The sequence below is a fragment of the Colias eurytheme genome, chromosome 31 (assembly GCF_061535395.1).
Source record: "Colias eurytheme isolate Ceu_HAF_F1 chromosome 31, ilColEury1 Martin Lab GWU primary, whole genome shotgun sequence".
NCBI lineage: Eukaryota > Metazoa > Arthropoda > Insecta > Lepidoptera > Pieridae > Colias > Colias eurytheme.
The window spans coordinates 3593138-3611633 of record NC_143010.1 but is presented as its reverse complement, the minus strand read 5'-3'; the positions used below and the strand labels follow the sequence as shown (position 1 = coordinate 3611633).

The 18496-nt window shown below is 34.9% G+C and overlaps 2 protein-coding genes across 2 annotated transcripts; one reads left to right on the top strand and one right to left on the bottom strand.

The window, feature by feature from the left end:
* Nucleotides 1-597: 597 nt before the first annotated feature.
* LOC149895514 (zinc finger protein 711-like) lies at nucleotides 598-17882 on the bottom strand. The gene is made up of 9 exons (XM_090118788.1): nucleotides 17683-17882; nucleotides 15022-15583; nucleotides 14627-14715; nucleotides 13945-14067; nucleotides 6531-6641; nucleotides 3478-3684; nucleotides 2624-2735; nucleotides 1470-1574; nucleotides 598-762 (listed from the first exon to the last, which is right to left on the bottom strand). Exons 1-9 carry the CDS (start codon nucleotides 17784-17786, stop codon nucleotides 619-621), a joined length of 1557 nt encoding a protein of 518 aa, XP_089974914.1. The 5' UTR covers nucleotides 17787-17882; the 3' UTR covers nucleotides 598-618.
* LOC149895515 (uncharacterized) lies at nucleotides 9167-10124 on the top strand. The gene has a single exon (XM_090118816.1). It carries the CDS (start codon nucleotides 9167-9169, stop codon nucleotides 10088-10090), a length of 924 nt encoding a protein of 307 aa, XP_089974942.1. The 3' UTR covers nucleotides 10091-10124.
* Nucleotides 17883-18496: the final 614 nt, after the last annotated feature.

Below are 18496 nucleotides of genomic sequence, written 5' to 3'. Positions count from 1 at the left end.
TACGCGTGACGTTTTTCCGTTACGCGCCATCTTCTTCATATTCCTACCACGCGTGATTCGACGTATTTCTGTAAATTATGTTTTGAAAAATAAGGTCATAAAGAAGTTTCACTTCTTACGTTTGTACACTAGTACGCGCACACAATTTTTTTTATTATATGTGTTTATAATTTACATCAAGGTATGTAGGTTAAATTTAAATTCTTTATTGTATTTGGAAGCATTCCCTCTAAAGCGATAAGACCGCCTTGTACTTAGTTTTAAGTTATTTAAATGTACATATACTATGTTATAAGTTAGCCTGTTTTTATCTTCTATACCAAACTGGAATAAATAGATACCGTACTAGAAACATGACGTCGTTGTAGAAAACTATACCATTTTTTTGTTTGAATTCATCTGTAAATAGCGGCGTACTGACTGAGCGAGCAGCCTCGGTCTGTATTTATATACGAAAAACGTAAATTGATTATATCGAACGTAACGTTTTTTTCTATCTTCACCTTTCTACTTTTACAAATCATTCTTTCAACAACTTTTTGAGGGTTATTAGTAAATTTTAATGCAATAAACTGGGTTAAATAAATAAAAAACACGTAAATTCAATCATTTTATTCATCAAGTCTTCCGTTTCGGCTGATGCAGCAGCTTGTTGTGCGTATAGAGCGCGCCCGAATGCGCGAACTTCTCGGGACAGAGCGGGCAGTGGAGCGGCCTCTCGCCCGTGTGCGTGCGAATATGATTTTTTAGTATCGCTGTTGACTGTAACGAAAAAAATATTGACTAATAATAATATTGACTTGGTTGGTAGTGACCCTGCCTTCCAAGCCCCTGGTCGTGGGTTCGATTCCCACCCGGGGCAAATATTTGTATGTGGGGCAAATGTTTGCTCTGTGTTAATAATTATCTATATAAGTATTGATTTAAAATTATATATAAATGTAATATGTATGTATGTTTATGTTTATCAGCTGTGATGTACCAGAATAATAAATAAATTATAGAAATTGTTGTTGTTGCCCGCGGGTTCGTCTACTAGTGGAACCAAGCGAAACAGCCATTATATTATAAAGGCAAGAATTATTATTTTTATGAATAATTGTGCGTCACTTGATAATTTACTCAATAATGATTACATAACCAATTATGAATCTTACAAAGGTAGAAAATAACATTCTCTATGCTTTTAATTTTGATTACGAGCATCACATGGTAATATTACTAGAATTAAAATAAATAAAATGTCGTTTATAGTACAAAAAAGCGCGTGTGTGCCGAGCACACGTGTCAGAAGTGAAACTTCTTCAGCAAGATTGAAAGATACCAAAATCGTGGCCTTGGCGACGCGTTCGCTGCGAACTTGAAATTTTACTCCTACCGTTAAAACTTGACACTGACAGTTTAAACTTATTGCCATATAAAAATATACAGTAAATCAATATCATCAATAAATAAAATAGAGAACTCACAGTAAATCCCCGACCACACTGATCGCAAATTTTGTTTCTCGGCGGACGAACGTTTTCGTGTACGTGCAGCATGTGACTTTTTAAACCATTCTTATATTTGAACACCTGTACAAATGTTAATTTTTATATCTACACTAACATTAAAAAGCTGAAAAGTTTGTTTGTTTAAACGCGCCAATCTCAGACACTACTGGTCCGATTTGAAAAAGTCTTTCGGTGTTAGATAGTCCATTTCTCGAGGAAGGCTATAGGCTATAATATATAGTGACGCTAAAACCAACAGGAGTGTAGTAATACGGGTAAAACCGCGGGGCACAGCTAGTTAATACCTAAAAGTAATAATATATGTATGATTTATCTTTATAAAGGACTTGCTATGCCTTCGACTTCGTTGGCGCGTGTGTAGATTTAAAAACATATTAAAGTCTTTATGTTGAGGAAAAAACCTATATTGAAAAAATGTTTCTTCAAAATTCGCCTAGTCATTTTTGAATGAAAGCCAGACAGGACGGACCAACAGACACACAAACATTTCAAAAATATTTTTTGGCTCCTAGGAGTAACACTACCATTAGAAGTATGAAGACTCCAAGGGGCACTTTTACTCCCAGGAGTAAAAATGTTCTAAGAATATAATTCAAAATAAGCCGAAGAACAGCAGACAAACTAAATTCTCAAAAATATTTTAATGAGACGCAACTATTTATTGTTTTTATTATATACATTTTCCTTTGTTCTCTTTATAATGTAATGTTGTTTTTTCTCTTCTCGCTGTTGTGTTTACAATTAAAAATTGTCAGTTTGTGTAATTTATATTTGCATGTTGTGAATACCTATAATTGTTTGTTACATTTAGAAGAATACAATAAGTCTGTAATTAATAATTAATGAAACAATGTAAACAAACGTTGGTATTTCTAATAAATAAATAAATAAATAAGACTCCAAGGGGCACTTTTACTCCCAGGAGTAAAAATATTCTAAGAATATAATTCAAAATAAGCCGAAGAACAGCAGACAAACTAAATTCTCAAAAATATTTTTTTGGCATGTATAGAAGTATGAATACTTCTACGGGCACTTTTACTCCTAGGAGTAAAAAATATTATAAAGATAGTTGCAATATAATTAAAAAATAAAAGTAATGTTCATACCTTAGAGCACTTATCACAAGAGTACTTGCGGTTCTTCAAGTGATCAAAGTCGATGTGGCTCACTAGAGATGCTTTCGTGAGGAACTTCTTACCGCATTCGTCACATATGAATCTAAATAATTTAATGGAAATATTTTTATTATTTATTGTATTAATTAGAAAAAATTTTAAGAGTGGAAAAAACTCGTTTATCAGGCGGGAATCGAACCCGCATCTTTTGTCGTACCGTGGCAAAGGCATATTAAGGATATTAAATTAAAAATAAAATTTTATAAGAAATAACACGGGAGGCCGGGTTAAATATTAGTTTAAAATGTAATAAGAATGTACTGCGATTCTACACAACTGCCCAATTGATGAAGGTATTTGATAACAAATCGCAGGAAGTCAACGACTATTAGCAAAGTGAGGGTAGTTGGGTCGAAAATCGTATAGACAACGTCCGAGGACGTTTTGACAGGAAATAGTAACAACTATTCTTCCACAAAAATATTAAATCAAAAGTTACGTCTATATATACTAGGTACAAATTACGTGAAACAAAAACTTAGCACCCCTTTTTAGGAGAGTTGAAATTTTGCACTCTTATTGTTTATACAGAGAAAGCGCAAATAGCTTAAAAATTATAAAAAAATACAGTCTAATTAGGAAATAAGAAAGACAATTAAGTAGACCAAATAACTTAGGCTTCTTTTTATTCTGATATTTCATAAGAAAACTCACTTAACCCATTGACCACCGAGCGGCCCGATCGGGCCGAGACACAATAGATTTTCTATTGTGTCTGTGATCCGAGGACTGACGGATTAAGCGGGTGAAGACGCGGGATGCAAGTAGTAAATAAATACACTTACCTCTTTAAATCACCGCTAACATGTTTCGAACTCATTTTCAAGTGTTGTATCAACGTAGATTGAGTTTTAAATGTTAGATCACACGAGACACAGTACGCGCCGGTTTGTGTGTGTGTCTGTTTGTGTGTATAGAGTGCGCTCCGAAGTTTGTAGGACTTTCCGCAAACATCACATTTGTGTAGGTGGGCGATAGCTTTGTGGACTGCTCTAAAAGGTAAAATTTGCCTTTATCTATACTAATATTATAAAGCTGAAGTGTTTGTTTAAACGCGCTAATCTCGGGAACTACTGGTCCGATTTGCAAAATTCTTTCGGTGTTAGATAGCCCATTTATCGAGGAAGGCTATAGGCTATATATCATCACGCTTAGACCAACAGGAGCGGAGCAACGCGGATGAAACCGCGGGGAACAGCTAGTAACTACATAACTATGTACTATCGGTATTAGCGTGATGATAATGATGAACTTCCTCGATAAATGGGCTATCTAACACCGAAAGAATTTTTCAAATCGGACCAGTAATTCCCGAGATTAGCGCGTTCAAACAAGGTCTTTATAATACTAGTATATAGAATATATATACAGTTGTGGTCATATAATTAAGAACAATTTGAAGTACTAGAAATTTATATTTAAATAATGTCATACATAGAGATGTGCACCTTCTGAGAAGCAACTAGTTTGTCATAAAATAGCCACATTAATAAAGCAACTAAGTTTAAGAATAAATAATAAAATCGCCAACAATTTCTTTTCAAAAATAATTTATATAATTTATAATAATAATTAATATAAATAATAAATATAATTTATATAAATAATTAATAATAATAATTAAGAACGATTAATTTATCTGCTCGGGAATTGTTTTGTATGACACTATCATTTAAAAAATTACAATAATACGTAGCGCGAAAAATTTATTAAGCAAGTTAATACATTTTTAACTAAAATTAATATTAAATAGCATGTCCACGGCTTTTAATTACTGCTTTACACCGGCGAGGCATTGCCTCTATTAATTTTTGACATTTTGCTAGAGAAATAGATTTCCATTCTTCTAAGAAAACGTCGTACAGCTCCCTTAAATTTCGACACTGTGTATTTGAAACCTTTTTCTTTACTTCGAACCACAGATTCTCTATTGGGTTTAGGTCAGGGCTGTTAGCTGGCCAGTCCAAGACAGAAACTGACTGCGCTGTTAGAAATTCCTTTTCAGTGTGTACAGTGTGCTTTGGATCATTGTCATGCTGGAATGTCCAAATAACCGGTAGAACTTCTTCAGCATAGAGTAACATTGTTTCTTCCAGTATATTTTTGTATTAGAATTGATGCATGTTACCTTCTATCAACTTTACAGGTCCAACACCATGTCCAGAAAAGCACCCCCAAATTTTCACATTTCCACCACCGTGCTGTAACTTTCGTGTATTCAGGGTCGAATTCTGTATTCGGAGGACGTCGAACATAACGTTTTCCATCGGAACATACTCTGTTTATTTTCATTTCGTCAGAGAAAAGTACATTTTTCCAGTGTCGCACAGTCCAGTTTTCATATTTTCTTGCAAATCTAAGCCAGGCTTGCCTGTGTCAAAGTTTCAACGTGGGTACTTTTCTTGCTATCTGACCATGCAATTTTTCTTCTACCCAACGTCTTCGAATAGTGCGTGCTGAGATTGCTAAAGGGTTATTTTCCCCGAAATATTCTTTTCTCAGCTCATTGGACCCTTTAAAAGGATTTTGTTTTGCCATACGGACGATGTTTCGGTCATCTCGAGGAGTGGTTTTTCTCTGTCTTGGCATACGTGGGACATCCGAAGTTACTTTAGTTGATACGTATCAAAATGCCTTATGGCGTGGAATACCATAGTTTTTGAACATTGCAGATGGTCGGCTATCTTTTTATAAGACCAATTCTTCTCGGGAAGTTTTATTATAACTTCCCTAGTAGATTTATCACAACTTTTATTTTTTCGCATTTTTTTAATAAAAAGTAATCACTTTTATCTTTTGCAACACTTAATGGCGCCAAAATTATACAAACAGTTACCTACAACCACAAATCGAGTCGAGTGTTCTCTATTCAAATTTGAATAAAAGTATAAGGGTGCACTCACACACATCAGTCACCGTCACGGCACGTCACCGGACAGGATTAAAAAAAAATATGTATCAATAGTTCTAGTATGACTCTGTTCCCACACGACAGTCGCCGGCACGAAATCTATCAGTGACGTCACCGGTCAGGCACGTCAAATAATCTTTCCATACATGTATCATACTTTTATCCCCACTCACCCGGTGCCGTCACGTCTCAGTTCAGTCAGCGTCGTGCTACCGTCAATTGCTACATGTTCTCTAGCGTGACACACGTCTAATCACTGACTAACCTGATGTATGTGTTCAATGATTCAGTCAAACCGGCGACGTGACTGACGGACAACATGACGGTGACTGGTGTTTGTGGATACGTACACAAACCGTCACCGATCAGTCATCGGTGACTTGACGGTGACTGATGTGTGTGAGTGCACCCTAAACACAATATACAGATACATACAGTAAGGAAACTTCATACAAAACGTCCGAAATGGCTCACGCACACAAGCAAGCGTGTTTACGAGTATCCTAAGGGTATTGAGGGGGATCGATAGTAGCGGGTGACACATCCACAGATTTTAAATGACAAACATACATAGTATAGAAAAAAGTTTGTATGTGTTGGTAATATTTTCGATGTGTAAAAAAAGTGATGTCAATGACACACTTCACATTAAATAAATATTAATTTTTAGGCTAAAATATTAATAAATACAGTGATTTGTTGGAAAAGTATTTCTATATCGAGAAAAATAAAAATAATTACACGAAATTATTTATACATCTTAATCTGAAAACATCTTCCCTTTATATCAGCGTTCTTAATTATATGACCACCACTGTATATTATAATATTGGTAACTAGCTGTGCCGCGCGGTTTTACCCGCATTGCTCCGCTCCTGTTGGTCTTAGCGTGATGATACCTATATAGCCCATATAATAAAAACTCACCGAATATGAGTCTTCAATCCTGAAGTGTGAGCAAAAATGTTGCCACACTCTTTGCATTGCACATTTCCTGTTTTATGCTTGTCCAAGTGGTATCGGTAACTACGATACGAACTGCAAACAATAATTTAAAATATGAAAAAGTATATAATATATCTTTTCTTTTTAATATTAATTATAGTATACTAGCTTTCTGCCCGCGGCTTTGCCCGCGTTTTCACAGAAATACCCGCATAGTTCCCTTTGAGCGAGCGCCCACGAGCAACTTTGTCTCCGCAACAATTTTGTCTCCGCAACTATTTTGTCTCTCCAGCCATGGGCTAGTATGAAAGTGCGCGTACGTAGCGACGCAACTCCCGGGAGACTTTTTTGTCCGCGGGTTCGGAGACAAGCCCGCGACGCAACTGTCGCCCTATCTATTGGTTTCAATGCAAGTGCGCGCACGGCGACAAAAATGTTGCCTGTCGGCGGCCGCCGGCCAGTTGCCGCGTAACCGGCGTAGCGATAATACGTATTTATGTCAACGTATTTATTCTCGTACACAGTAGTTTTAACCGACTTCAAAAAAAAGGAGGAGGTTATCAATTCGGCCGGTATATTTTTTGTATGTATGTATACCAATTACTCCAAGGTTTCTGAACCGGTTTACGTGATTCTTTTTTTTTTTGATGCGGAATGGTGTGGAATTGGTCCCATAAATTTTATTCGGATAAGCCCAGTAGTTTTTATTTTATGAGCATTTTTGTCTGGTCTCGATGACTTAATTGAAATGTAGCAAGTAACTTTGATTCATTTCCAGGTAACCGATTGAGCTGAAATTTTGTATACGCATGTAAATTGGATAACGATGAAACATTATTATGACATAGAGCTGATTTGATGATGGAGTCGGAAGGTGGTCATAGGAACTTAGTAATATATTGACTCAACTTTATCGAGTTTGGGCTCGTTTGATTCGTGTTGAAAAATACACTAAAAAGTATTAAATAAAAACTAATTTACTTTTTACAATTACGATTACATATCTATACTAATATTATAAAGAGGAAAGGTTTGTAGGTATGTATGGTTTTCAGTTTTCACGCATAAACTACTGAACCGATTACAATGAAATTTAGCACACATATAGAGAGTAACTTGGATTAACACATAGGATAGGTTTTATCCCGGAAATCTCACGGGAATGGGAACTATGCGGGACAAGAGCACAGACCACAACCGTCTCTTCTAAAACCATGTTGATAAATGAAGAAAATTTTAAAGAAAAAGTTGCGTTGCTGTCGCTTTCGTGAGCGCATCGTTCAAAACTTTAACGAGGAGACAGCGACAGAGACAAAATAGTTGCCGGGCAACTAAGTTGCTCGTGGGCGCTCGCTCTTTCCCGTGGGATGTCCGGGATAAAATTTATCCTATGTGTTAATCCAAGTTACCCTCTATATGTGTGCTAAATTTCATTGTAATCAATTCAGTAGTATTTGCGTGAAAGAGTAACAAACACACACATACACATCCATCCTCACAAACTTTCGCATTTATAAAATTAGTAGTAAGTAGGATAGTAGGATAGGATAGGATATATGTATTTTCAAACTCAAACATTTATTAATTCGTTAGTTTGACTTCCTCTAGAAGCACTCTTGTATCGTCATAACATAGTTTTACCATTTACCACCGATTCGGAAAGCAGTTTTTACATAGAAGAACCGGCTGAAGAAACTTCGTAAAATTATATTATTAACACTGGCTATACACGGGTCACGGATGCTTGAAAATTTTCTTTGACACATGGCAATACTAGTGGAAAACCAGATGTTGTATATTACAAAATCATAAACAACAGAAGATCGAATTATTTTTAAATATAAAAAGGCATTATCTTCAAAGTTTGCACTAAATCTGTCCGTTTAAGGGCAAAATCTATATATATAAAACTCAAAGGTGACTGATATAGTGATCTATCAACGCACAGCCCAAACCACTGGACGTATCGGGCTGAAATTTGGCATGCAGGTAGATGTTAGGACGTAGGCATTCGCTAAGAAAGGATTTCCCGAAATTCATGCGGGAGCGGGGAAAAACGGGGATGCACGTACAAAGTCGTGGGCGGAAGCTAGTAGAGTATAAAGTAGTTGGTTACATACAAACATACAGGTGAAGATAAAAAGAGCGTGTTAAAATGTAATACATAGGCCCTTCCCTCTATTGCCCTTCTCCCCTATTGCCCTTCCCTCCTCGGACAGCAAGACGAGTGGACGTGTGTTGAAATAATTTTGAATCTTAAATTAAAACTTACCAAATTTCGAATAAACAATAGTAATAACATTGAAACTTTCTTAATATCAAATAAAAAATAATAACTTAAACACAAACAGTTAAGTTATAAAGTGTAAACAAATACGAACTCCCCGAATTGCGTGGCATCCTTGTACTTCAGTGAAGATAAACAGTGAGTAAACATCATCTTCGTATCTTTCTCACACTTCAAGTAGCGGCTCGCTGCAAGATAACGCTATAGCGCGCGCTTCAAGAGCAAGAGAGAAGCACAGTAATATCGTCACATTAATCTTTACGTTCTACCCTGTAAAGACTCGCACTTTTAGTGATACAGTCGATATATTTATATTTAAATAGATCCTACCATGTATCGTTCACCGCCGAATACATCTAAAACACTATCTGCACCGGAATTAAATTTATCTTCGGATGAGAATGACGCAGAAGCGAATATTACATTAAGATGTGAAAAACGGCGTCGACTGTCTGGAGGTGAAATTGATGAATTCGCGATGTTTAAGTCAGAAATGCAGGAGCTACTTCAAAAAATGTTCAACAAAATGTTAATAAATCAGAACCTTCGCTTAGATAAATTAGAAAAAAGTATAGCCGAGATGGATAAAAATATATCTTCAGTGATTAAAACAAATAACGACATCGAGTCATCGATAAATTTCTTGTCGGAAAAAATCGAAAACTTGCACGACCAAATAAAAATAATTAAAAATGAGTCAAAAGAGTTTAATATAAGATTTAGTACCATAGATGCAAGGCTGAACAGTCTAGAAAAAAGCAATAGGATTACTAGCATTGAAATCAGGAAAATTCCAAAAAAAGTGAACGAGAAGAAGAACGAACTATTCTCAATTGCTAATAACTTATTGAACACTCTTCGTTTACAATCATCCAATATTAACATACGAGATGTCTATCGTCTACCAAGCCGAAAGGAAGCACGGGAGTCAACTTTGATTGTGGAGTTCCCAGACACAAATGTTAAAGACATAGTCATAGAAGCAGTTAAAAAATTTAACAGACAGACAGGAAGTCCTAAACTTAACACTAACCACTTCGGCTTTGAGGGACAGCCCATTCCTGTGTATATTTCGGATTTCCTAACCCAATTAGACAAACGTTTGTTCTATCACTCGAGGGAATTCGCTAAATCAGAAGGTTATGCTTTTTGCTGGATGACCAATGGCCGGATTTACCTACGCAAAAAAGAAGGTGCTCCACATATTTATATTAAAAATGAAGAACAACTCAACCAACTTAAAAATAAGATGTGACTAGTTTTTGTGTACCTTGTTGCTCGATTGTTATCAATTATTATGATTACTTTAAATATAAATAAGCTTAGTTTAACTATATTTAAATCCAAATTCCAATACATTAATTATTACTATACTCTTTACAGAAACACATTCATAAACACACTTACAATAAATCTATGCATCTGTAACAAATACAATCTATATTACAACTATAATTCATCAAAACACATTTTATTGCGCCTATGCGTAAAACCCGAGCAAATGTTTTTCAAGTGGTGTATTCACTGTACTGTACGCCAGGCGTATAGTTTTTGTTTGTATACCGGGAGGCTTTCATATTTTATCAATCTCAAGTATAATAATACCGTTTCTAGTATAGATTTTGTCTCGCTTCTTCATATCCGCACTTCATCATCTAAATTAAATAATAATATGCAGTCTTCGCGACTCGTTTTTCACCGAAATGCTTATGACAATAATATCTTGAATGCATGCTATTCTTTGTGGGCAAATGACTTAGTGACATTTCTAAATAAAATTAAACATTCAACATCCTAATAAATGATATAGCGTCCGACATTGAAAATTGTACTAAAATAACATGTGTTAATATTGATACTTACTCGGAGTGTCGATATGTACTTGGTTTGCATTCGAGACGCGGTTTCTGTATTTTTACTACGAACATAAGAAGCATAAATTGTAATTTTGACAATCTTGTAGCTTGCATTAGTGCAATGGACTTACAATTGGATGTTATAGTGCTTACCGAATGCTGGACAAACGCAGAGAGCTCTCCACCGTTATTAGCGCATTATAACATGTTTTATTCTAAGAATAGCCTCAACCAAAATGACGGCATTGTGGCATATGTAAGAAGTGAATGGAATAGTACTTGTCATGAACCGGTCATGGCAGAAGGTAACTGCTTAGTGCTCACCGTGAATAATAATTATAGTATAATTTGCTCTTATAGACCCCCTAGCTTCACTAATCCTTATCCCTATCTACAGTCACTAGATCTAATATTACAGCAAATCAACACTAAAGATATTGTATTCACCGGTGATATTAACTTAGATACAATAAATGATAATATAAGTAACCATACCAATGAATATTTAAATCTTATGGCAATGCATGGTCTCCTTCCAGGTATCAACAAACCAACACGGAATAATGCTTGCCTTGACCATTTCATGATCAAATCTGCAAAACCCTGCCATACTGCTACATTGCCAGAACTTACCGACCATAAACCTATTATTCTTTTCATCGATGAACCGTCACAAACAAAAACACAACCTAAAAAGACTTGTAAAATAGACATGCAAAAACTAGACGTATTACTTGAAAAAAGACCTTGGTTGAATTTTAAATTTTATGACTTAACGGATACTAACATTGCAACAAAAATACTTCTAACCTGCATAAATGACGCTATTCGAGAGAGCACTAAAGATAATAAGATCCCAAAAAATAAGCAAATATTAAAGCCCTGGATTACACCAGGGATCCTGAGGTCAATAAGAAAAAGAGACGTATTGCACAAGAAGATAAAGAAAAACCCAAATGACACCGAAATGCGTGGCAAATACTTACGCTATAGAAACATCTGCGGTAAAATTCTAAAAACACAAAAACACTTATATTATAAAACTCAATTAATCTCAAATAAAGGTAATATAAAAAAGACTTGGAATACAATCAAAGAAATCTGTAATATTCACAAACGAAAAGATAGTACACATAATTTACTCTCACTAAAACCCTCTCCAATTGAGTCACTTGATACAACTAACACGTTTTTTGCACATGTAGGGCAGAATCTTGCGAATAAGATTATTAATACTATTAATTGCTCCGAATATGAGCTCACAAGAAAGGCGGGTTGTAGCAATGGGCCTCTGCACTCCATGGCTTTCACTCCAACGGACGCCTATGAAGTAATCGCTATAGTCAACTCTCTGAAACCCAATAGCGCTCCTGGATGGGATGGCATAACAACAAATATCCTCAAAAGTTTTTCACACATCTTAGTCGAACCTATAGTCTTTTTGTGCAATCTCAGCCTTAGTACTGGCGTCTTCCCGAATCTGCTAAAAAAATCAGTTATAGTTCCTATCTTCAAGTCTGGTAACAGTTGTGAACCATCCAACTACCGTCCTATCTCTCTGCTTCCATGTATCTCCAAGATTCTGGAAAAGATCGTTTCAAAGAGACTAGTTAATTTCCTCGATAAGCATTCCATCATCTCAAAATTTCAGTTTGGTTTCCGTTCGGGTGTCTCTACAGAGGACGCGACACTAAGACTCACTCAACTGATCACCACCTATTTGGATCGAGGTGAGAAATGCCTTGGTGTATTTCTTGATCTCCAGAAAGCATTTGACACGGTGTCTTCCAGCATTCTCATTACAAAATTACAAAATATCGGCGTAAGAGGAGTAACTTTAAATTGGTTCCAGAGCTATCTGACTAATAGATCCCAGTGTGTAAAGGTTGATGATATATTAAGCGGTGAGGTGTTAAACTCAGGTTATGGCATTCCGCAAGGAAGTACTATTGCTCCAATTTTATTTCTTATTTACATAAACCCACTTTGCAATCTGTCTATTCCGCAAGCAGATATTACGATGTTCGCAGACGACACGGTGTTGCTATTCCACCACAAGACATGGCCCGAAGTCAAAAAATCGACCGAAGCTGGTCTAACCGCTGTATCAAAATGGCTAGAGGACAACCTTTTATCCCTAAACACTAAAAAATCGAATTTGATATGTTTTGCCAAAACCAAAATTACCCTACCAAAAAGTGACTTCAATATTAGAATTCATACATACCCATGCAATAGACAGAGTCTGGAGAGTAACAGTTGTAATTGCCAAAGCCTAACACGTGTTGAACAATGCAAATATCTGGGTATACAAATTGATCACCATCTAAGGTGGTTACCTCATGCTAACTATCTAGCTACGAAAGTTCGTCGTTTAGTACATATATTTAAAAACCTTAACTCAGTAGCTAACAAGGACATCCTTATACTAACATATAAAGCCTTATGTGAAAGCGTTCTTCGTTACTGTATTTGCACGTGGGGAGGTATGGCGAAATCACACCTCCTTCCAGTCGAAAGAGCACAAAGATGCTTAATTAAAGTCGCGCTTAAACTGCCATTTAGACACCCTTCGGTTGAAATATATAAAGAAGGACTCTCTGAGCTTAGTGTTCGTAAGTTGTATATTTTGTGTCTGTTACAAAAATATCACATAGGAACTGTTCCCACCTTACAGAAAGGCAATACACGCTATGAGAGATGCCCTGTTCCCTTTTTTAAAAGTAAATTTGCAATAAGGTCGTTCGAGGGACTTGCCCCTCGATTTTACAATATGTTAAGTGAAAAACATAAAGTCAAAGCTCTCAATAGGAATATATTCAAAAAAACGGTTTTAACCTGGCTTAAAAATTATGACTATGACAGTCTTGAAAATATATTACGTATTTAGATCATTATTATAAATACTCACGCACACACACACACACACAAACACTTACACTCACACACACACACACACACACACACACAAACACACACACACATTCACGCACAACCGAACTCATATTCATACACCCATCAATACACACACTGTTTATTTTGGACTTTGGATTAGCTTTTTCTTAACTTCTTAAATTTATGTTTTAATTCATGCAAACTTGGGATCAATATTAGGGAAGGAACAGGTCCCCTTAATACAGGTTACACCTAGTAAGGGGGCCTGAACCCCAATCCAGTATGTCAAACTTATGTATGAATTCAAATAAAGATTTTATTTATTTATTTATTTATTTATTTATAGGGCAACACTCACTTAGTTCTATAGTCGCACAATTTACACGAATACTCAACGGGAATGTTGCCATGTATCTCGTTATAATGCTTCAGAATTGGGGAAATATTTTTATTGCGTTTGCCACACACAGCGCATTTGAATCTGCAATTTAAGAAATATAATAATTAGTAACACAAACAAACAATTTTATTAGTATTATATTTTACTAGCATTCCGCCCCGGCTTCGCCCGTGGTACATGTTTATGTTTTCTTTCCATAAGAACCATCCTCATACTTCAAGGAATATTATAAAAAAATAATAATCGAAATCGGTCCACCCATTCACGCGTGATTCTGTGACCAAGTAAAACGGGTTTCATTTTTATATATATAGATATTTTATCTAAGGATCCAGCCTGGGGTCAATTTAATTTGTAAAATTATTTGTGAAAATAAATGATAAATTATTTGTTTGTTTGAATGCACTAATCTCAGGAACTACTGGTCCGATTTGAAAAATTCTTTCGGTTTTAGATAGCCCATTTATCGAGGAAGGCTATAGGCTATAATATCATTACGATAATACCAAGAGAAGCGGAGCCACGCGGGAGAAACAGTGAAGCGCAGCTAGTATTTTAATACGATTTACTTACAAGACTACTACAAAGAGTATAAAGAAACCATAGACACAGCTGTACCAAAAAAAATGTTAATATTCACCTTCTCATATGCCGTTTCCAGTGATCATTATAAGACAATAGGCTGCTATGTGCTGTCTTGCAGATCGTACATACGATACTGCCTTCAGTCTGAAAGAAACGGCAAACATTTTCTTTATAAGATACTAGCTGTGCTCTGCGGTTTCACCCGCGTTGCTCCGCTCCTGTTGGTCTTAGCGTGATGATATATAGCCTATAGCTTCCTTGATAAATGGGCTATCTAACACGGAAAGAATTTTTCAAATCGGACCAGTAGTTCCTGAGATTAGCGCGTTCAAACAAACAAACTCTTCAGCTCTATAATATATAATCATGGTAAGACCAACAGGAGCAGAGCAATGCGGGTTAAACCACGCGGCACAGCTAGTAGATGATAAAGATGATAAACTGCCTTACCGCATTATGTTTCTTATCCCTATGTTCTTTCAAAGCATCTTCAAATTTAAATGCCACAATACAATCAGTACATTTATATGGCAATCGTAAATATTTCTTATCCTTTGCTGCCTCCATTCTTTCGTTTATTAAGTCTTCCATAGATATCGTAAGAATATTACTTTTCCCCTCATGATTCCCTTGTAACTGCGTGCGAGGTTTCTCCTTTCTAACTGGCAACACTTCCAAATTCTCGTTATCTATGGTCGGTACTTTGAACGGTTCCATTTTCAAATCGCTGTCATTGTCATTCTCGACTTTAGCTTCTATATTTAAATCATCGAATGCTTCTTTTGTTTCGTGCTCTAGTTTTCCGTCTATAGTCGTCCATATTAATTCGATATTTGATGTTTGAAATTTATATAGATTTGGGACTTTTACATGATTATTTGCAAGTTTTTCTTTCAGTAATTTGTTGTTTTCCTCAACATAGTTTTTGAATTTGTCTATTTTTTTCAGCGTTATGTGGCACACATCGCAAATATTATAATTTTCAAATGCCAACTGAAATATAGAAATATAAATAAGTACATATTAAAAACATATGATAATTTACAATTATTTAAATTTAAGACCGCCTATTAAATTGCAATATGCATTAAATTATACTTAGATTACAAAATAAAATACAGATGGAGCATGTCAATCATTCATCGCCCTTGTCAAAGAAAATACGAAATCAAAAACGAATACGTTCCTCCGCTAGTGCTATAGCGATTCTAGTGTCATGCAATACGTCAAAAGGGGTTTGATATTTTAGTAAAAAAATGCTGTCTTGTGATATTAAAACGCTGTAAAACTTGTTCCCGAAAACAAACAAAAAGATAAAACATCGTTTTACAGATTTTCTGTAGATTATTTGGCTTATTTAATTTTGTATACAAATAATAATTTTACAAATACGAAGGAATTCAAAACTTCAACGTATGCTGCCAGTATTTTGAAAATGAATTTGCCATTTTTAGGGGTAAAATGGTTAAAAGATATTCGAGGTAGTGCTGTTGGATTTTTCGATCGTGAATGTGATTATTTGTATAGTGCAATAAAAGTTCATGGCCATTATTAGATTATTTTAAAAAGCATTATACATTTTTTTGTTACTTTTATAAAAAGCGTCGTTTTCGCTTGCGATTTAATTCATGTGAACACATGATGGATATGATGAAAATAAAATGTCCCGCATTCTCGACTAAAAACTACCGCTATTCGCATTCATATGTTTTGAAAAATAAAAACTTTTTTTAATGTAATTTATTTAATAAATTTAATGTAATTTATTTAATAAAAATTGAATAAAATTATTTTGTCCATGTATAACTTTAGTAGCTATACTAGATAGGTGATAAAATAATTTTTACAATATTATAAAATAATATCAAAAACCCGAATTTATATTAAAATAAAAATTAAAACATGACTGCTAATAATTTATGTAGCCTACGTCACTACCACCACATCTACCTTCATAATTCAGATGATTGCAATGACACCTCACAAGTCACAACTCAAAATCGATCCAACAGTTTATACTGCAGGGCGTGTCAAAGAAATATTATACATACATACCTACACTCGAAAAACATAACCCTCTTTCTTCCGTAGTCGGGCAAAAATTTGGGAAATTTTTCATTATCTGGTAACATAACACGCACACAGAAGCACCGTGTACGTACAGTGCAACGGCGAAATGACAGCACACATAGCTTTATGGAAATGACGATAAATTATTCGGTTTAGTTCGGCAACGCTCCATCTGTCTTTTATTTTGTAATCTAAGAAATTATATATATTTCATAATAACAAGTAATTAACAGGTTTTACCCCAAAGCATGTTAGCATGTTTAGTTTAAAATCACTACATATTATAAAACAAAGTCACTTTCTCTGACCCTATGTCCCTTTGTATGCTTAAATCTTTAAAACTACGCAACGGATTTTGATATGGTTTTTTTTGAGTTATTCAAGAGGAAGGTTTTATTAGTATATAATTTAGTTGGATTTAGACAAAGCGGGCGAAGCCGCAGGCAGTAAGCTTGTAAAATATAAAATAGAATACAATTTTCATTAATTATCGACTTAAGAATATAAAAACATATGATTTATATGTATTTAAGGATGTACTAAATAAATCGGGTAACAGAGCGAGCAAGTCACTCATCAATTTTATCGAGTGCACCAAGGGACGCTCCCTACAGCTAGACAGTTCTTAAGCCTTGCTGCACAGCAAGAAAATCACGACCCCGCAATTTTATGCTAATAATGGCTTTCTTTATAGTTTTACTGTATTTATTTTTATTTAAAATGATTATTTTGGTTATATTAAGTGTTCATAAAATAAATGTAATTATTTATTCAGTCTTTTCAAGGTCACAAAACAATTAATTAATTATTAAAAAACAAATTGCGACTTACTACTTATAACTTGATTAAAGATAAGTTTTTTAAAATCTAATTTCATAAAACTAGAAAAAAAAGTAAATGCAATCGGCCATCTTGTAACAATAAGCCAATTCCTATAAAACACACTATAAATAAAATTCTATATTAATTACTAGAAACTACTCCTCACCTCCTCCCCCCCTTTACCCCCCTCCCTCAACGGCCCTTAAAGTACATTTTTACCCAAGACAATTCAAAATATACGTAAAATTGCAGTTCAAAAGCCTTTTAAGATTTTCTCTTTCTTCGTGGCAACAAATACAAACTTTTTGTAAAGGTGATTCCATTTTAACTTGCTCGATTCAATGACAGAATTAGTTTAGTTAAAAGAATACTTCTATAATGATAATTTTATGAAACAGTAAATCAAAACTGTACATTATTTTGTTCAATTCAATTCAATATTTTAATTTATGGCAGTACTGCGTTGCCACAATTTTGCCAATGTCCTGTAGTGAATGGGTTTGTTCACGTTCAAAAAGTTCAAATTAGCTCCAACAGTTTCAAATCAAGCGCAGATAATATCTACAACAAACACAAAAAACAACACAATATATATATTATCCAACACCAAGTTAATATATGAATTAGTATAGACAAAGACTAGATAGGAGAAATTATGTAATTGTGGGAAAAAAAGGGGGAAAGAAAAATTATAGTTTAATATTATTATTTTTAATAAATTTGGATAAAACATACACAAAAGGACTAAAGGTCAGTGAAAGGAGAATATTCATGTTGGTAGGGCGGGGGATAGTAGGGGGAAGGATGTCGTATAAAGAGGAGTTTTTAGGACAGTTGAAGAAAATGTGTTCCAAATTTCCCTCATCTATTCCGCACTCACACAAAGAGTTATCCCTTACCCTAATTTTTGCTAAATGGGTGGGAGTACAAGCATGGCCTAATCGCAGGCGGCTAATACAGGATGTGACGTGTTTACTGATGTCCTTGTATTTGAAAAACCAAGGTTTAACAGGGATGTCATTCTGAATTTTTG

Bases quoted from the DNA above. Each gene is read 5' to 3' on its own strand.
- LOC149895515 (XM_090118816.1), top strand. From the start codon at position 9,167: ATGTATCGTTCACCGCCGAATACATCTAAAACACTATCTGCACCGGAA.
- LOC149895514 (XM_090118788.1), bottom strand. From the start codon at position 17,786: ATGGAATCACCTTTACAAAAAGTTTGTATTTGTTGCCACGAAGAAAGA. The intron at 2,736-3,477 runs GTAAGTGTATTT...TAAATTATTTAG, and splicing joins GTTAGCGGTGATTTAAAGAG to ATTCATATGTGACGAATGCG. The intron at 1,575-2,623 runs GTATGAACATTA...ACATTTGTACAG, and splicing joins CTTGTGATAAGTGCTCTAAG to GTGTTCAAATATAAGAATGG.